The sequence below is a fragment of the Melospiza melodia genome, chromosome 1 (assembly GCF_035770615.1).
Source record: "Melospiza melodia melodia isolate bMelMel2 chromosome 1, bMelMel2.pri, whole genome shotgun sequence".
NCBI classification, from domain to species: domain Eukaryota; kingdom Metazoa; phylum Chordata; class Aves; order Passeriformes; family Passerellidae; genus Melospiza; species Melospiza melodia.
In genome coordinates, this window is record NC_086194.1 from 13,988,695 (window position 1) to 14,007,817 (window position 19,123).

Sequence of the window (19,123 nt, forward strand, 5' to 3'; positions counted from 1 at the left end):
TGGAAACCATGATTTCGGTTAGTTCTGTGATAAAAGTGCAGATACTTAAAAACTGGTGACAAAAAGACATAATTCTTTTAAGAAAGAAAATTGGAACTTAACAAGTAATTTCATACTCCAGCCTTACATTTCAAAAAATTCTACTTGCCATTTCATATAATGAATAGCGCTAATACATAACAAATCACAAGAATTTGAAACTGCAATCATTTGTATCATTAAACATTCACATGAAGGTGTCAACGTTTTTCATTTCAGCTGAGCCTCACCTCTACATTTTAATGCATAGAAGCTCTAGGACGACTCAATTTAGCAGCCAACAAATACTACAAGATTAAAAGTCGATAATCCCCATGTTAGAAAAAATTAATAATAATTACTTAAAAATACAGAATCTCTTACTGTTCTTCATGAAAATCAAACACCCCTAGTGCATTAGTAAGTGCTAGAAACAAAGCTATGCTATGCTCTGCATCACCACGTAGTACATTGCACACATACGGTATTGCCCTGTGTTAGTATGATACAGGCTGGTTGGCATGGCCACTGCAGAAATACCAGAAGGCGTTCCTTCATCTTCTGACTTCTCTTCTTCTTCAATCTTCGCTACTGCAGGTGCATCTGAGGAGAGCTCATTCAAAATTTTTCTAAAAAGAGAATGTAAGTAATTTTATGTACTTGAAGATCCATACTCTTGAGAAAATCAAAGAACTGACTTTTATCAGACAGTTTTGCTGTAATAAGTAAGCTGCCTTTAAAACCAGCAAAACCAAAATTAAAAGTCCTTACCGGTATGAAGGCCTTCTTGAAAGTATTTCCCTACGTTTTTGAGAATCAATTATCACTTCTGATTGTGCAGCTTCATCTGCAATCGATGCTACCTGTAATAGCAAAGTTCCTGAAATTCATAACTTCATCAAAAAAAGAGCAGCAGAGTAATTTTTTTTTTAAAACTCCTTCCATGTTTACATATGGGAAGTTTGTTGACTTATTTATCACTAATCATGTGATTTTTGGACTACTTTTTCCAATGCAAATTGCAAATTCTGAAGCTATCCAGACACAGCCACTCAGATAACATCTTCCATTTGAAAAAGGAGTAAGTCAATAAAATCCAGGTTACTTTTTTGTGAATGACACTTAGAAAAAGCACTGGAAACAGATTTCTTTAAATATAAAAATATTATTCAATTTAATTAGGTCTTAAAAGTGAAGTCAAACATCTAAAATACAGAATACTGCACTAATGTGCCTTAAATGATAGTACACAATATAAAAGTTTCTTCATACCACACCAAAGCTATTTAAAAATTAACTTTATTTAAATATACACATTTATTAGACTTACTAACACATTCATAAATGCAAAGGCATTGTTTAGCAATGTTGTATGAGTTTTGGAAGTGCCTAAGAAATGCACAGTATCTCAATTTCTCAGACCTTTAGTATTTTCATATGTTCTTCTTCTTTTAAGATTACTCCAGACAATATTAAGGCCTTGGGCTGAATCACACTCTTGACCAGCATCTATCTTACTTCACAGAACTGAAAGTCATTATTGAACAAGGAAAAGACTTTATTTTCTTGGATTCTACTCAGAACTATTGCTGTGGTGAGATTTTCAAATTGAAATAGTGTGAAAATCTTTTCACATGAAGACAGACCAGACTGCAGTTTCAGATTAAGCACTTTGTTAAACTAACACTCAACAAACACGATGTAAGAGACAAGAAGAATTCAAGTGTTTGAACCAGCTGCAGTGGAAGCTCAGGGAATACAAGGAAGAGCTCTGGAATTAATGCATCTGCCAATCCTCAGTGTTTGGTACCAGAAACAAAATCTGCCTGACTTCAGTAGAAAATGACTGTCTGGAATGTTCTGGAAATTTATAGGTCTGGGTCAGCTCAACTCAAACCTTTAGAACTCCACCTTGAAAGAACTGCGGGTTATTGCAGAACAAAATTATCTCCTCACTTGTTAATTTTACTACATTACACTTCTGTGTAAAAATATTTAATGTAGTCTCATTTGGCTGGGTAATACACAACAAACATCATTACAACTCTACATCTGCCACCTAGGCAGTGAGAGTTACTTCTGAATGTGTACAGATGCCCAGCTCCAAACCAGACATCAGAGAACTCAGGTGACTGTAGGGAGTCAGGTGCTTCAAGAAATTTGTATTCCTCCCTTTGCAGGAGAGACCAATGCTGAGCAGCAGAGAGAGATTCTGAAAGACATTTCCCTCCCAAAGTGCCTTCAGCAATCTCCTCATGGATCAGTCTTCAAGCCTCCGGCATAACCCTTCAGAAGTAAGATCGTATTGCACAGTCAGGAAAGAGCCTGGGCATCCTAACTCAAAACAGAATTTGCATTCTGCTGGGGCCTGGGGGTTAATAAATTATCTATTTGTCCCAGGACAAATAGTTGAAAAACAAGACCTCAATTGTCTTTAAATTGTCACATTACCCTAACAGCTACCAACAGTCCCCCCAGTTTGTGAAGATGGCTGAGGAAGTTGAGAGCAGTCATACTTTAGGAAGAAGGTAAGGATAATTACAAGATTATTTAAGCATTTTAATGTGTGTATTGGTTTTGCACGGCATAGTTTTTGGTAGCAGAGGGGATGCAGAGATGGCTTCTGTGAGAAGCTGCTAGAAGCTTCCATGATGTCCAGTAGAGCCAATCCCAATGGCTCTGCAGATGATGCACCACTGGGCAAGCCCGGGCCAATTAGAGATGGTGGTAACACCTCTGTGTTAACATATTTAGGAAGAAATCAAAACAAAGGTTGGGGACACAGTTTCAATTCCAGCCAGAAAAGAGGAGGAAGTGAGAACATGTGAGGGAAACAACATGGAGACACCAAGGTCAGCAGAGGAGGAGGTGCTCCAGATGCTGGTGCCACGATTCCTCTGCAGGCCATGGTAAGACCACGGTGAAGCAGCTGTGCCCCACAGCCCATGGGGATCCAGGGGAGATCCCCCACAGCCCATGAGGGAGGTGCCCATGCCAGAGTGGGTGGATGCCTGGAGGAGGCCATGGATCAGCGGGAAATGCATGAGGAGACAGGTCTTGCTCCCAAGTTGGAACAGCCTGTCCTTGGAGGGCTGCACCCCGTGGAAGAGTGACCCATGCCACAGCAGTTTTGGGAGCATGGTTTGCCATGGGAGGGACTCACACTGCAGCAGTTTTGGGAGGCCTGCTGCTCAAGAGATTGGAGCCATGCTGGAGAAATGAATGGAGAACTGTCTCCATGGAGGGGAGGGACCCCACAGTCTCACTGAGGAAGAACTTCTCTCCCTGAGCAGCAGAGGAAAACCTTGGGTGACAAAATGACCAAAACTCCCACATTTTGTCTCCCTGCACTGTCAGTGGGAAGGAGGGGGGGGCTGGACGAAGAAAGGTGTCTTCAAGGGCTTATTTTACTTCTCATTATCCTGCTCTGATTTTTTAGTTATAAATTCACTTTGTATCTTTAAGTTGAGCCTGTTTTGCCATCGAAGCGTTCTCTCCTGGTCCTTACCTCAATTCATGAAACCCTTTGTTAAATTTTCCCTCCTCTGCCCAGCTGTAGCAGGGGAGGGGGTGTGAACAACTTTAATGAGGGCCTGGAATTTTGGCCAGTGTCAAACCACTACAATGTGGAAGAGGACATTTTCTACAAGAAGTTTCAAAAACTTTAATTTTTATCATGACAAAGAGAGAAATGAACACTTCAGATCACTCTAACAGCAAACAACCATGTCCATACTGTTAACAAACAAACCATTTAGCTTTTTCCTGGACATCATTCAGATTTCGACTTTACCTATTTCAGCTTCATCTGCATTTGAACAAATTTAACTTCAAACTCATGTTAAGTCTTTCCAAGACCTGATACACTACAGGGAGGAGCAAGCAATAAGTCAAACAACAATTTAAATCTTCCTACAAATAAAACAACATTTAACAAAACAATAAGGAATGCTATAAACGTATTTTTTCATCTAAAAAACAACAGCATTATGAGAAAAACTTCTGAGCACTTTCAGTTGAAAATGGCAGATGTTTGAGGGAGAGGTCATGCAAGCTTCAACACCAACCTTCAGCATACTTCTTGATTTCTTTTTTAAACTGATGTAATCTCCCAAGTTCCCCACTGTCTGGCAGAGACAAGGCAGAAGTTAAAGCCAAATGATCTGGAGCAAATTCCAGGTGGCAGGATAGTGTACTGAAAAGGATCACAGAAGGGCGGAACACCCTCTGTAATGGATTCTTCTACAGCATCTTCAAGGCCCTTTCTTATCCAGATGAAACCAAAGCAAAATCCTGGAACTAACTAGTCAGTATTAATTGGGACAAAACTTTCTTGTTTCTACCCCTTTGGGTAAGGGTGGACGGCCAGAGTTCACTCAATACAACAAACAGTTGACTTCCACTCCCCTAAGACAACACAGCAGCAGCTGGCAAGAGATCCCTGAGAAATTTCTCCTTCTGAGCTTTGAAAAAAGTCCTCTATCTTTGCATGTATGTCCTGACTACACTGACTAAAGGAAGAGAAACTGGGAATTGCTAACGTGCTTATTGAGAAAAGGTTACTCAGGAAAATTACAGTTAGAAAGAATTCCAATGAAAAAAAGTATTTACTTTGAATACTCTGTTCTGACTTGAAGTTTGATCAAATATTAGCACCTACTACATCTCTTTCCATAGTGATCTAGGACTTCAAAACCTTGAGGTCCCATCATCTACACCTACTACTCAACAATAAAATATTCATTATCTGATCACAGTTTTATTATTTTTCTAAAATATAAATCCTACTTATACATGTCTTTTTGTCATTATAGTGGAAATTTATTAAGAAGCCTCTACCATTAAAGATGGCTTCTCAAGACTGACAACACATGGCTTTTGCTTAATGTGTTGCAATGGCCACAGGCAAAACCCTTTTCTCCTAACAGGGAGAGGTGTATCACCTTTCTTATCAGAAATAGCTATTGTATCTGCAAAAAGCAATTCAGTTGACATTTCTCAAACAGATTTCAATAAAACTAGTGCAGAAGCCTTCCCAGCTACAAAGAAAAAAAACACCAATGGGAGGCCAAGAAATTTCCAAAACACTGCGAATTCATTCTCTCTTGCCTTTTCTACTTTTTAAAAACTCTGAAAAGTCTTACATGTTTTGCACCAATCCCTGTTTTCTAGTTCCAGTAGCTTTAAACACATGAACATTTGCCACATAAATGTGTGTTTTGAGGCTGTATTTTTGGTATCCACATCCACAAAAAGCAATATGAGATGCTCTAACAGGGTCTGATAGGGGCTCCAAACAAGGAACCACTTGATACAATATGCTTACTTCTACTAGGCCCAGACCCTTTCCAAAAATAAAATAGCAGATACTTCAATATTTATGAGTTCAGAGTCTCATTAGAAACACTAGGTTCATAGCATTTAATAGAAATTAAAAACTGCAGGATACACTGAAGTAAGGCCGTGTTATGACACAAATTTGCTATTGCGTAAGTTCAGACCCAAGTTCCAAGACAATTTCTTATAAGATAAACAGGAAGCATTAAGGAATTGCTACACAATGCTTGTAGAGCTGCTCCTGGTTGGATGTTTGCCACCTTTCCCCCTGCTGTTTCCTGTGCCATCTGAGTAAATCTTGCAGCACTGGTGGGAATGAAGAGAAACTGAAGATGGGCTGGGAAAAGAATTATGAGGTACCAAATATTCATGAAAATGTAACAATAAAAAAGCTAACCTGAACAGCTTGCATGTGTGGTGACTGAATGACTGAGGGCTGTGTGGCTTGAATGACACCCTGGACATGAACAGTTTGACCAGAAGGCAACTGCACTAGAGTTACAGCTGGAGATCCTCTTCCAGCACTGGAAGCAGCTACAGAAACCTGCAAAAATTACAATCATCATGTTTAAGTAAGATGGCTTAAGACTTCAGAAAATGCTTTTAGCAGTGATAGCTAAAACAGACTGATTTTGTTGCCACATCTAAAAAAGCTCAGATGTATATAATTATCACACACAAAAATAAATTCTTTTACTAGTAAAAGTACTAAAGACCTGTATCTTTCCAAATGGTCAGGAAAGCTTAAAACTGTAGCCTAACAAACTGCAATTATTTGGTTTTTTCTCTCCAGAGACTTTGTATTTTCCTTTCAATCAAAAAAACCCAACCCTCAGACATCACACACCAGATCTGCTGTTGCCAGCATGAAGGTTAGGAAGAACCTCCAGAAATGCAACAAAACCCACACATATTCACTGGAGTGGAATGTCACTGCAATAACATAAAGGGCAGACTTAGGAAGAAAAAAATTATTAGGTAAGAAATTATGCTTTTTGGATGGATGTCTCAAGAGACATGAGAATTCTTCAGATAGTGAAAAACCATCCTGTTAAATAAAGCCATAGAAGGATTTGTAAACTCATTTAGTTTAACGGACTCCTGTTATATATATAATTTTATGTATCAAGAAAAGGAGAGCTGGAGTGTATCAGTGCTTCAAACAACAACAAAAATAAAGAACAGCTGAATCTTCTCTAAGCCTAGCACAGCCATAGAACAGCTTTCCCCAGCCTGTGACTCTCAACCCTCAGTGCTGAGGACTAATGGGCTGAGAAACAGCTTAACACCTATGGGCTAAGAAATAGTTCAATATTTGTGCTTTTACTGTTAAATCTATTAACAGAAACAAGCAGTGATGCAAAGGGAAAACACTGTGATTGATCTCAATTTATGTGATGAAATATCTCTAAACTCGGAAAAGGAAAACAATGGCAAACATAAACTATATAATAAAAAGAAATGTTGTGGTTTTCAATTAAACTGCACTGAAAAGTCTTATTTCTATATTCTGCACACTCAACAATAAAATCAGACTCAAATATAAAATTGTTATTACTCCCTTCCTAGCTTTGTTCACAGCTCCAAAGGTAACTGCTATGAGCAGTAAACATAAAATGAGATGAGAGTAAGAAGAAAAACATGAAGAATGCTGCATATAAAAAAAAAAGTTAAAGAAACTTTTGTAATTTTTACATATTTAACACTGAGCTGGTTTTTTTAATCCAAATATAAAAGCAGTTTTCATTCCTGATCCATAAGATACTGCTTGTCTAGGAAATAATTCCCTTCTTAAATAAAGTAAACAATTTTAACTACTATTAAGAGGCACTGCTATCAAAAAGTCATGATGTTGGTTCAAATTACCTTGCAGAAATAATGTTTCTCGGAAACAAAGACAGGATCTCGTCAACATTCACTATGCAATTGTTCAGTGTTGTAGGAAACTGAACCACTTTTCAGAAAACAGAACAATTGAGGGCATTTTTAACCCTGAAATGAGTTCCTTAAATTATTCCTTAAATGGCATGAAATAGTAACAGGGAAATAGGACATACAAACCTTCTTCCCAATCTATTCAACAAATAATATTAATATTACGAGAAATTTCTCAGAAATACATATTTGAGATTAAGCTCCAGAAAGTCTCAAAGATATGAAGCTTCCAAAGCTTACATCCTAAAGCCAAGCTTCAAGCAGTGATCACAGAGCAGTGGAAATGTTTACATAGCATGCTAACTTTCCAAAACATTATAAAGGCAATTTCACCAAACCTTTCCATTTAGTGTTCTCTTTGTGAGAATTGCCATTTGATACAATACTCAGCGGGTCAGAAAGAACTTTCTGAGTACAGCCATAAAACAGTAAAAGGTGAACAGTTTCAAAGTTTCTTTTTGGTACACAATGGGTCCGTCACACATAATCAGGAAATAATCCAGTACTTGAGATTAAGAAACTACATTCATTTTAAAGCTCCTTATTCAGTACAACCCCACAGGGGGAAAAAAAAGACAACTTGATTCAGCTAATACTCTTTTGGACTAAAGTTTAAAGGAGAAATTGTTTTGTTTCCATTAATTCAGATAAGAGATTAAAAAGGGGTTTAAATCCTAAGGGAAGAGGAGATGGTAGTATTATAAAATTTTCAAGGCTCATATTCTGCATCTCTTTTATAAATATTAGAAATTATTATTAGAATTTTGATTCAGATTTCCCTTTACACTTTTCAAGCTGAATTTTCCTGCGTGAACTGACACACTAGGACATTTTCATGCTATCATGCATAAATCCTGACTGAAACAGACCTGGCAAAGAAATTTGTTTCTGACATCAGTGATGAGCAATGCTACCTTTAACATCGTTACTTCAAGGACTGGCACAGCAACTGAAAACAATCCACAAAGGCAAGTCAGGGACACAGAGGCTGAGGGGAAGCTTAACACCCTCTATGGGTTCTGTGCTCCTAGGCATGCAATACTCACATCCAATAGCTTCAATAAATATCAACCATGCAACCATAATAGCAGTATGGTCCCATATTTCAGGTATTTGGAAATGTAAGTGCTCCCTCTTCTATGTGGGGGGAGAAAAGTAGCCAGCAAGAATGACCAGGTACTACCTTGCTACTGAGGCACACACTCTTGCAGAGAAAGAGGCTGCCCACCATTCATCTCACTTCAAGATACATGGTCCATCTGAACAGTTATCCTGGATATCCTGTCAATGTCAGATATCCTTCCCCTGCCAAGTACTGGAGAGGTTACCTTCACATTCAACCCCTCATACCCTCAACACTGCCAAATGCAGAACTCAGGACACAGGCCCATCTGATTTCTGCCCCTGCTGCAGACTCCAAGTACTACAAGGACTCTAGAAGTAAAGTGAAAAGCAATTCTGGAAAAGGAAAAGCCAAGGCAAATCCACGCTGGATTTAACAAAAGAACCAAGGATCTGCCACATTTGGGCACCGAGTACCATCTATGAGGAAAAGCTGGAGACAGATGTTTTGATCAATTCCAAAGCCAAAACAGCAGCACCTACTTTCAAGGAAAATAAGGTTAGGCTGACTCCAGACATTTGGTCACCATATGCTTCAAGGAAGCACGAAATGATGAAACATCTGCATGTTTATAATCCTCTAACATCAACTTTGCTAAATGGCCAGCATTTGCATTTGGCAGGCTGGTTTAGAGCCTTGCTTACAACAGCCTAGCAAACCCCCATAGTCTCAATCTCCAGGGAGTAAAATTTAACACTGTTTGATATCAAAAGCCCACAAGGACAACCCCCCAAAGTGCTAAACTTGAACGGTCCCAGCTTGCAATAGGTACTCACTCCAGGCTCTGAAAACCTCCCTGAAACTCTCCCAATGCTCACTGACAGCAGTTCTCACATTGTAAACCCTGACATATGTCTAATTCAGGGCCAGCACCAAGGGGCCAACAGATGGTATCTCAGACAAGGTCAGCAGACAGCCCTACTGATAGACAACATGACAAGGTTAACAAAAAGTGAATCAAAGAGCAGCCCATCAAGATGTAGGATTAAAGAAAAAAGAAAACACAACTGAAAGTGTTTTTATCAAACCTGAGAAGGGCTAAAGTACATTGATCTTACATTGTTATAGTTACATTTAGGGTAGCTGAGCACACAGAAACACAGACTGGCTTCTAGAAATCCTGAAAAAGGAACACCTAATTTCTCTCTGAATACCATTGCAGATTTACATCTTCCAAGATGTAAGTTTGACTACCATCAACACTATCAGAATATTCCAATACAATTTTACCTCCTTGTAAGTACACCTCTATATATAGCAACAGATGATCTGGGCATGTGAGACAACCATGGGGCTCATCTCAAAACAGGTTGAGAAATTTTCCATCTCACACCTCTGCTCTTGCCTCAAAGACATCAAGCTTTGTACAGGTGTTGGGCACATCTTCAACAGCTTCTAAAGACAGCCACCAATAATTTTACTTTCTTACCTATTTATTCTGGTAGCTGGATCAGAAAAATATTACCATGTCAATGATTCAACTGGCTAAAAGTGACAGATGCAAGAAATGCAACTAGAAACTGATTCTACAGTACAACATTTCATTTTGAAAACAACCATTTAATGGACAAAAAGTGCATCTCATCTTTGCTAGTTTCAAATTCACTCATTTTTGCTTTAGTAGAAAAAGTAACTCTACTTTCAGCAGCAAAAAATCGCAGGAGAATACAGCAGTAACTATGACACAAGTGAAAAAAAATTCCAAACACTATTTTTTCATCTACAAATAATGTACAGTAGGTCCTTTGTAGCATTGGAGGTCATCCCATCACACCATAGTGCTCCAGCCCGCACATTCTTAACGTCTCCTCTCTCTCCCAACAGAGGAGACATTAAAATCTTCAGCACAAAACAATCTCTAAAGATTATCATCTTCTGAAGTATTTGGTTCATCCTTTCAAAACTAAATGGCAGGTATTTCTTTAAAAAGCCTATAGAGGAGGGGAAAATAAGTCAGCTGCCCCTCAAGAAGAAGAAAAAAAAGGATGTCCACCTCCTATGTAGTTGTATCCCTCGGCATTTTACTAGTCACTCCCTGGCCAAGGCCATAATTCAATTAAATATCAAGCACATTAAAAACCATTACAACATTCCATCTGGACATAAAAACTCCACCTGTTTTACTGGAAGGGCAGTCACCTGCTGGGACAGATGCCCAGAGAGGTGCTAGAGACTCCATCCTTGGAGACATTTACATCCCAGGCAGACACAGTTCTGGCTGACACTGCTTGCACAGGCAGGTCAGACTAGATAATCTTAAAAGGTTCCTCCCAAGCTTGACCCTTCTACAATTATTTCTTTGATAATACACAGAAAACCCCAAATTAAAAGACAGTGTATTAAAATGGTTTACTTCTGACTGACCAAAACCAAGGTTGAGCAAATATTTTGTTAGAAAAACACAAACAAAGCTGCCATCTCCCCACTCCCTTGGAGATATTTGAAAAGGAGCCCTCAGTTTCAGTGACCAGGCATTTTTGCTCTCAGTAAGAATCAAGTCATTCTTTTCTACTATTTCTGCATATTTGCAACAAAATTAGTAGGAGGGAAAACTGGAAGTTGGCACAAGATGCTTCAGTCACCTGCAGTAGCTGACATCTCTTAACTGCACTCCTACACAGGACAAAGAGGGATAAGAGTTCTCTGCTCCTCTGTAATAGTCAAAATACACAGGCACAGCCATGAATTCCTCAGAAACACACAAACTTCCCATGTGGACCACCACAAATCCAGTCAGATGTTCCATACAGGGGCCTCCAGTGGGCTTTATCCCTCAACACCAGGCCCAGCTCTCCATGACAAAGCTCCTCACCTTCCAAGCCAGCCAGGTAGGAACACAGGCTAAGAAAATCCTACTCATCTTAACCCAAAGCAGTGTCTCAAAAGGCCTGGCAGCAGCAAGTGCTCTGTCTGGGCAGCTTCACCACAACAAATGCTGGGGGCACAGCAGCCTGAAGGACTGAGGGTGTGTGAGGGCTGCAGGCCCCGCGAGCCAGCGGCTGAGGAGATGGGCACAGGCCCAGAGCCCAGGAGAGGGATGGCAGCACCAACCCTGCTTGTCTGGGAGCCCAAACCCTCAGAGAGGGATGGCAGCACCAACCCTGCTTGTCTGGGAGCCCAAACCCTCACAGAGGGACAGCAGCATCAACCCTGCCTGTCTGGGAGCCCAAACCCTTAAGAGAGGGATGGCAGCACCAACCCTGCTTGTCTGGGAGCCCAAACCCTCAGAGAGGGATGGCAGCATCAACCCCACTTGTCTGGGAGTCTGACAGGGACAGCAGCACCAACCTCGCTTGTCTGAGAGCCTGACAGGGACAGCAGCACCAACCCTGCTTGTCTGGGAGCCTGACAGGGACAGCAGCACCAACCCTGCTTGTCTGGGAGCCTGACAGGGACAGCAGCACCAACCCTGCTTGTCTGGGAGCCTGACAGGGACAACAGCACCAACCCTGCCTGTCTGGGAGCCCAAACCCTCAGAGAGGGATGGCAGCACCAACCCTGCCTGTCTGGGAGCCTGACAGGGACAGCAGCTCCAGCCACACGTGCTAAGCAGCTCTGCCAGCTCCAGGACAGCTCTCTGAGCCATCTAACCAAAACCAGTCTGTTTCCAGACTGTTACACCCAGCCTTCAAACTGAGGTGCAAGTTTTGGTTCAATGTTAATTGAAGGAGATTCATCAATATTTCAGAGTTACTCATTTTAACTGTAAGGTATGAGACCCATACCCCCTACAGCTGAACCTTCACACACAGTACTCAAGCATTAAAAGCAGACAAACATAGAAGTGTTATACACTGCACAATATAGGAGTGCAAAAACTCTCCTGCAGCATTTGGGACACCTTTGGACCAACACTAAAAATCCCAAGTGACAGAATTCACAGCTGTCTTCTCCAGAGACTACTGCACAAGCCAATAAATTTTACATATCAACCATCCTATGAAAATCTGAACAGAACTACTAAAGAAGAAATGAGAGGATGACATCAACAGAGCAAATCAAATAAAATTCTTAAAGAAAAAAAAAAAAAAAGCTGAACAAGCAATACTCCCAATGCTGCATGCATCAAAACCAACAAAAAAAGGTTGATAAACATTTTGCAGTCTACTTTGTGCCAGAAGATCTGACAAAAAAGCAGCTGCTTTCAGTTTTAAAAATGTACCTACAATGTAAATCAAGTATCTAACATAACAAATACATGGCATCAAATTTTAGTAAATAACTTCTAATGATGAAAACAATTTGGTAAGACGTTTTTTAAAATAATTTCTTTTATTTAACAAAGGGCTTTTGAAAATCCTTTTAAATGGTCCATACACTTTTCTGAAGCTATAAATCTAAGTACTGTCAGAACACTATTCCTCTCAAGTGTTGAGTATTACAGTACATATTTTTAATGTTTGAGAATTGTTACTATATAATCTTCTATCCATTAACAACCAAACAATAATCCACAGGAAACATGTAATGTATACTTTTAGAAGTCCAGATTGGATACACAGGGATGAAACAAAACAAGCACACATTAAAAATGTACTTGCAATTAGATTAAATAGATTCTGTACAAAAACTGGAACTAGGAAAGAACCATGGCTATTTTTATTCATGTTTCTATTTTTGTTATACAACACATCTTCAAGATACACAAACGGTTTAGATATGTTTGATCTTGTAGCCACCTCAATTCCTTAAGACTGTATCCCATCTCTATAACAATCGCCTTGTGAAAGTGAAAGAAAAAACCCTCTTTGTCTATTGATGACTCTTGTCTGAAAGGGCTCCTAAAAATGTTACTTTCTAACAGACCTGATGTTATATTAGTCCTTTGTTAACTACTGAAGGCATATTTTCCAGTATACCTTTGTTATATTTTTCCTATTTAATACCAAGACTTATAAAACATGAGAATACCATAAAAATTGATTGTTTAAAAATCGTAGCAGCTCTGAATATCACTTCATTGATTCTTCTCATCTTTCTACACTTCAACTTACCTCAGATCCTGAGGAAATCTGATTCTGGCCTGGCTGATTCTGAAGGTGACCAGCACTTCTCTCTGTCAGAGAATCCACTGCATTGTCATCCTGTTCAACCATTTCCATGGTCATCAGTCTAAAAGTAAGTACATACATATTTAAATAACTCAATACAGGGAGGTATATCAGGCAGCTAGGGAAAATAATTTCAAACTATATTTGGAGCAGACAGAAAATAAATATATTTCTGTCAAAATGAAATCCTTTCTTCATTCCCCCGTATTAAAACATTCACTCATATACCCAGGAGTTCTAAAACAAGTATTTTGGGAAGATGCAGGGAGAGGCATTTCTGGAGATGGCTCTCAGGGAGGGACAAGCAGAGTGCCAGGGTCCCATGCAGTGCTGCCCACAGAAGGTCCCTTGAGCCTCATGGGCTGCTACAGCCCTCTTGAACCTATTCCCTGCTGGCATCTACACTTGAATTGTCTGTAAACTACTCATGGCTCAGGAGCCACAGCAATTCTTCTCACTTTATAGGTTTAAAAGTAGGATAGATTTTATTGAAAACTAAGAACTTGCTGACCCTCATTTTAAAGTAAGAGTTTAAACTTTGTAGAGAAAACTTCCAAATCTGCTACATATCTGCTATATAAAAATGCAATTACCTGACAGCTCCTTTTCGATATTTCTTGGCACACTTAGTCATAACGGAAGGTGTGAGTTTTAAAACAAGAGCTTGGATCTCTTCGGCTCCCTTTCTCTCCTACCAAACCCTGCACTGAAGGTGCAACATTGAACAGGTGATGTCAAACATTGCCATGGCAACAGGTCAGTTTACAAACAGAACAGAGACAGGACAGGGTCAGGCAGAGGCAGGCAGGGCGCCCTGCAGGCACGCTCCCACCTACACCCTACTTACACAACACTGACAGCCTCAAAAGGAAGACATGATATTAGTGAGAGATTTAAGAGGCAGCAAATCTTGGTTCCCCAGGTTCAGTTTCTGTAACTAGGGGATGACAAGCCTGAGGCCAAAGTTCAATTATTTCTGATAGCTACTCTGGTTTCTTCTCAGGACTTCGACTGAGAGATGCAAGAGGCAGGCAAGGACTGCTACCCACCTGACTCTGAGGCTCTGTTACATTAAATCAAATTAAATGTGAACCAAACTCCTTTTGTGGCACTATTTTATAGAACATTCCACAGTCTTTGGAGAGAACAATTTTTATTAGTTTTATAAAAATCAAAATTTTGCCCAAAATAAAGGCATGAAAATATGAAAAGATAACCAGTCAAATGATGTAGAGAAGCATATTTCTAGCTTATATGCCTCAAATGGTACTCTACTGACCAGATTTAACAGTACTATAGCTAATGGTAGTGAAGCTGCAAAGCAATTTAACATTTTATGGGTTAACATAAGTATTTCTGCTCAGAGAAGTTACATACCCTATGCCAGTACCAATTCAGATTAGAGTCATAGGGAGCTATTTGACAACTAAAATTTTTCTACATTTTTCTCTTGCTAGTTACCACTAATTACCTTTTTGTTTAGATGCAATCTAATTAAATATCTACTGAAATTTACCAAAGTCTACCAGCTCTGGGGAAAATGTTTTCATCAAACTTTTCACCATAATTTTCTATAAGATGTTACCTAATTATAATATTCTGGTTTTATACATGTGCAATATAATAACAAAAATAAAGCAGGGCACAAAAGTTCTTCCTTTGTAAACTAGGGCCACCCATAAAGTCTCAAATATGAAAGGTTTATGTGGTTCATGTAAGAATAAGCTTCAGAATAGCTCAGACACCAAGGAAGAATAAATAATGCCTAGGTACTGGCAACATATTCATTGTAATCTCTTCCTAAAGATGGGAATATAGCCAGAATTAATTCACTTTATGAAGGCCCTGAAGTATTTTTGTATCCAGAGCCATCTGTCACAGAAAACCTATTGCTGAAAAAAACCACAAAAAACCAAAAACAAACAACAAAAAACCCAAGGACTGTTATTCCCACTGAGTGCATTTCATAGAAATTTTACACAGAAAGTGTCAGTTTTCATCTTGGAAAAAATTTAGTTCCTGGTTTTTAGCTTAATTTCTCACTGATTGCAGAACAGTATAAAAATGTATTTACTTCTACTTTATCAGGATTTTTCTCCCCAAGACCATTCATTTGCAGTGCTGTGCTACGTTAGCAAAAAGTAACAAAAAGAGCATCGGTGCAGCAGGAAATCTAACAAAGTTATTCCTCATATTTTGCAAAAAGCAGTTCAGAGAAAGGGGTGTACTTTTTGATTATTTATCTTTAGTTAGAAAAACAACAGCAAGAATGATACATATCAGTGGAGTGACAAATATAATTAAGATTTATGATATACTTGGAAAACTCCAGAATTTATATAGATTTTCCATCTATAATTGTGTATATTCTGACTCTCAATACAAATGATTGCTTAATTGAAATATTTAGTAGGGTGGAGTAAAGTCTGAAAATTTGACTGCCATAAAATGCAATCACTACTCTGAAACACAGTAAAATACTTTTCCTAGATAAGCTCAAACCTGCTTCTTTTTGACAACCTCTGTGACCAAATAGTGACTTGACTTAAAACAACATCCAAATATAAAGATCCACTCACAGCCTAAAAAAAAAACAAAACAAAAATAATGAAGTATATGAGTAATTTTAAAAGATACACGAGCTATCTCAGCATAACACTTCAGTGAGAACCATGACTTCAGACAAACCAGCACATGAGTATCCCAGTGCAGACGTGTTCCAAGATCAGGAGTGACAGACACAACCATGGGATCCCTGAGCTGCCAGGAGCAGGTCAGCTGCAGTCATTTGAGCCTGCAGGGTCAGCGGTGGCACAGCCACTCTGAGCTCTGCCACTGCCCGTGGGCTTGGAACTCCTGAATTTCAGACTGGGCTGTCACTGTCTTCAGAGCACTTTTATAACCTCAATTGTACAGGGGTTTTATTTCCTGTACTACATATCATGTCAACATGAATACATCAAACTTTTTAATACATACTAAGAAAAAATACTGAGCAATACTATAACTACGCTTTTTTTAAAACACCAGCAATACAGACTGTGGCATCAAACTGTTACTAATCCAATCCAGAAAACAGTTTCCATGCATATCACACTCAACTAGTCTGCATTGCAAGCAAATTCCAACATACTCATCGCTATTAAGTTTCCAAGAAAGAAAAACAGAATTTTCTGCCAAGCCCTTAAAATCCTTTATAAAAGTCTATAGTAGGAGTACATATCACACTTAAAAGTTTACATAACCTTCCTTCTGTTTTTAAAGGAAAAGTTAGCAAATAGTTTAAAGTAAGTGGTCTTGGGTCCTGTGTAAAATTATGTTTTTCTTCATTGTATGACTCATTATATACACCTTTTAGTCTTATACTCAGTATTAATACATTTTTCCTTATATTTTTTTATCTTAGCTACTTACAAAGACTGAACAATAATTTTAAATACTAGTCTGGATTTTTAAATTAATCAACAAGTTACACCTCCGCACACACATAAAAATGGGACAAAAATGGTTTTGCATAATGAAGCAAAGATACCTGCTTCTTCCTACAATATTGGAAAGAGATCTTCAGCATCTGGCAGGAAGTTTAACTCTCACCAAACTTGGAACATTTCAATGTATGTAAGTACATGTTTACTGTAGTCACTGAGACTAATGGACAGCAGGTGAGTGGTCAGTAGCACTGACAAATACTGATTAAGAATACTGATTACTAATCAGATAAACACTGATTAAGGTGATGCATGCATTGCACATCAAAAGCTTCTTCAACTGTGATCAGATGAACCACTCCTGACAGGAGAAATCTGACAACTGGAATCAGCTAGAGGAAAACAGGAAGTTTTTCCCAGAAAATTAAAAGCGATTTACAGCTAAAGGTGTGAATTCTTTATATTTTTGCCCATAGGTAAGAGATGAAGGATAGCACCCCTAGCAAGACACATTCCTTTGCAATAAAGAGCACAGGAATCCTTTGACTCCTCCCAGTACTGCTGTTTGTCTGCATATCAACATAATATTTAATGTCTATTGGTGAAATTATACTGCAAAGCAGATTGCTAAAATATTTGCATATTGCTAAAGTATTTTGGAAGTGTGTGACTGTCTAAATAAATACCCAGAGGCATTTTTAAAAACAACTTTTTTATTTCAACCATCCTTTATACATCAGGGACTGCTTACAAATGTGGTTTGATACAAAGGAAATCAGTCGTAAGAGGCTAAAAATTATGTTTCAGCCCTTGTTCCAAATCTCTTTGAAGGCTTTTATTCACAGGGGAGTTACTAGAAAGCAAGAATGTGAATTTACAAACACCTGTTCTGCATTTATTGATGACCCCACAGTGAGTGTGGAAACTCTCAGAATACACTTGTTTCAGACACTGTGTTTTGTATCAGCACTGTTATAACTGTTTACCACCCTGGAGCCATGAAGGACACCAGTGATAAGGTGATCACAGAAGTCAGTCAAGTAAAATGTGCAACAGTAAACAGACCCAATTTTGAAGTGCAAACTTTCAGTTTTCAGTATCATCACTAAGGTTCATCACAAGAAGCTTCATCACTAAGGTTTCAGCGTCTCCTACATTCTTATTCCCCTATTTTCTTCCCTGAACACCTCAGCTAAACCCGAAACCCCAAACTCTGCAAACCCCAACGTGCCATTACTGTGAGCACAGGCAATGCTACCTGGCCCCTCGGCACCTGCCAATCCATCCATGCTGACAGCGCAGGGCAGAGCCGATAAGAAGAGGAACTGAACCTGATGTGAGCGGACACACGGCCCCCTCCAGAGGAGCCGAACCAGCGTCAGGCAGGCCAGAGATCACTCCAGCATCAGTCCCCGTGGAATCACCTACATGCGGCTGCGCTCAGCCCTAAGACTGATGCTATCACAGCAGTAGGGGACGCAGACAAAAGTTTCAAGCAAGACTTCGGACTCACAAAACCCACTGTGATCCCTCCCCACCTGTTCTGACCCAGCTCCGAAAGCTCTGTGGGCAAGGTTATAACCGGGAGTAACGGACTGAGGGGCAAACGCCACCGGGCACCCCCGCTCCCCTCGGCCGGGGCGAGACGCCAGGAGGGGCCGTCCGGGGTGCTCTGCCCGCAGCGGGCAGGCGCTGCCCGAGCCGCATCGCCGGGCAAGCCGAGCCGGTGGCCCGAGCAAGCGCTGGAGCCACCGCCTGCCGGAGCCCGGCGAACGCCGTAGCTCCCGGGCCGCAGCGAAGCCGGCGCTCCGGCAGCCCCTCCGGAATTCCCGGGATGCGCAGCCGCCTCGGGGCCGCCCCACAGCGCCGAGCGGGCTCCGCGCGGCCGTCCCCGAGCGCAGCGCGCTCCCGGCTGCCGACGGGGACGCGCCCCCGCCGCCTCCCGCGCGCTCCCGCGGCGGGGCTGAGCCAAGCGCGGCACAGCGCCCCCCGCCTGCCCTGCCCGTCCCTGCCCGTGCCTGCCGTGCCCGCCGCGCCGCCCGCTGCCCTCCGCGCTGCCCCGCTCCCGGCCCGCGGGGGGTCGGGCTGCGCGCACACGTGTCCCCGCCCCCTCCCGCACTCACCCGCCGCCCTGTACGTGCTGCCCCCGTCACAGGGGGTGGGGGGGACCGGGCCGGGCGGAGCCGCACGTCGTCCTCACGTCAGCGCTGATGCAGCCGCGCCGCCGCGGG

At 40.7% G+C, this 19,123-nt stretch overlaps 1 protein-coding gene across 9 annotated transcripts in view; it reads right to left on the minus strand.

The window, feature by feature from the left end:
- CREM (cAMP responsive element modulator) overlaps positions 1–19,123 on the minus strand; it is a 35,285-nt gene extending 16,162 nt beyond the window's left edge. The window contains exons 1-5 of one of the 9 annotated variants that reach the window (XM_063148381.1): positions 14,058–14,169; positions 13,408–13,525; positions 5,753–5,899; positions 790–881; positions 502–647 (exon numbers count right to left, since the gene is read on the minus strand). In XM_063148381.1, the coding sequence (XP_063004451.1) occupies positions 502–647; positions 790–881; positions 5,753–5,899; positions 13,408–13,525; positions 14,058–14,098 (544 nt within the window). In that variant the 5' untranslated portion in view covers positions 14,099–14,169. Of the gene's footprint in view, positions 1–501; positions 648–789; positions 882–5,752; positions 5,900–13,407; positions 13,526–14,057; positions 14,172–19,015 lie in introns of those variants that run through there. The other 8 variants (XM_063148387.1, XM_063148374.1, XM_063148394.1 and 5 more) reach the window with 8 other exon arrangements.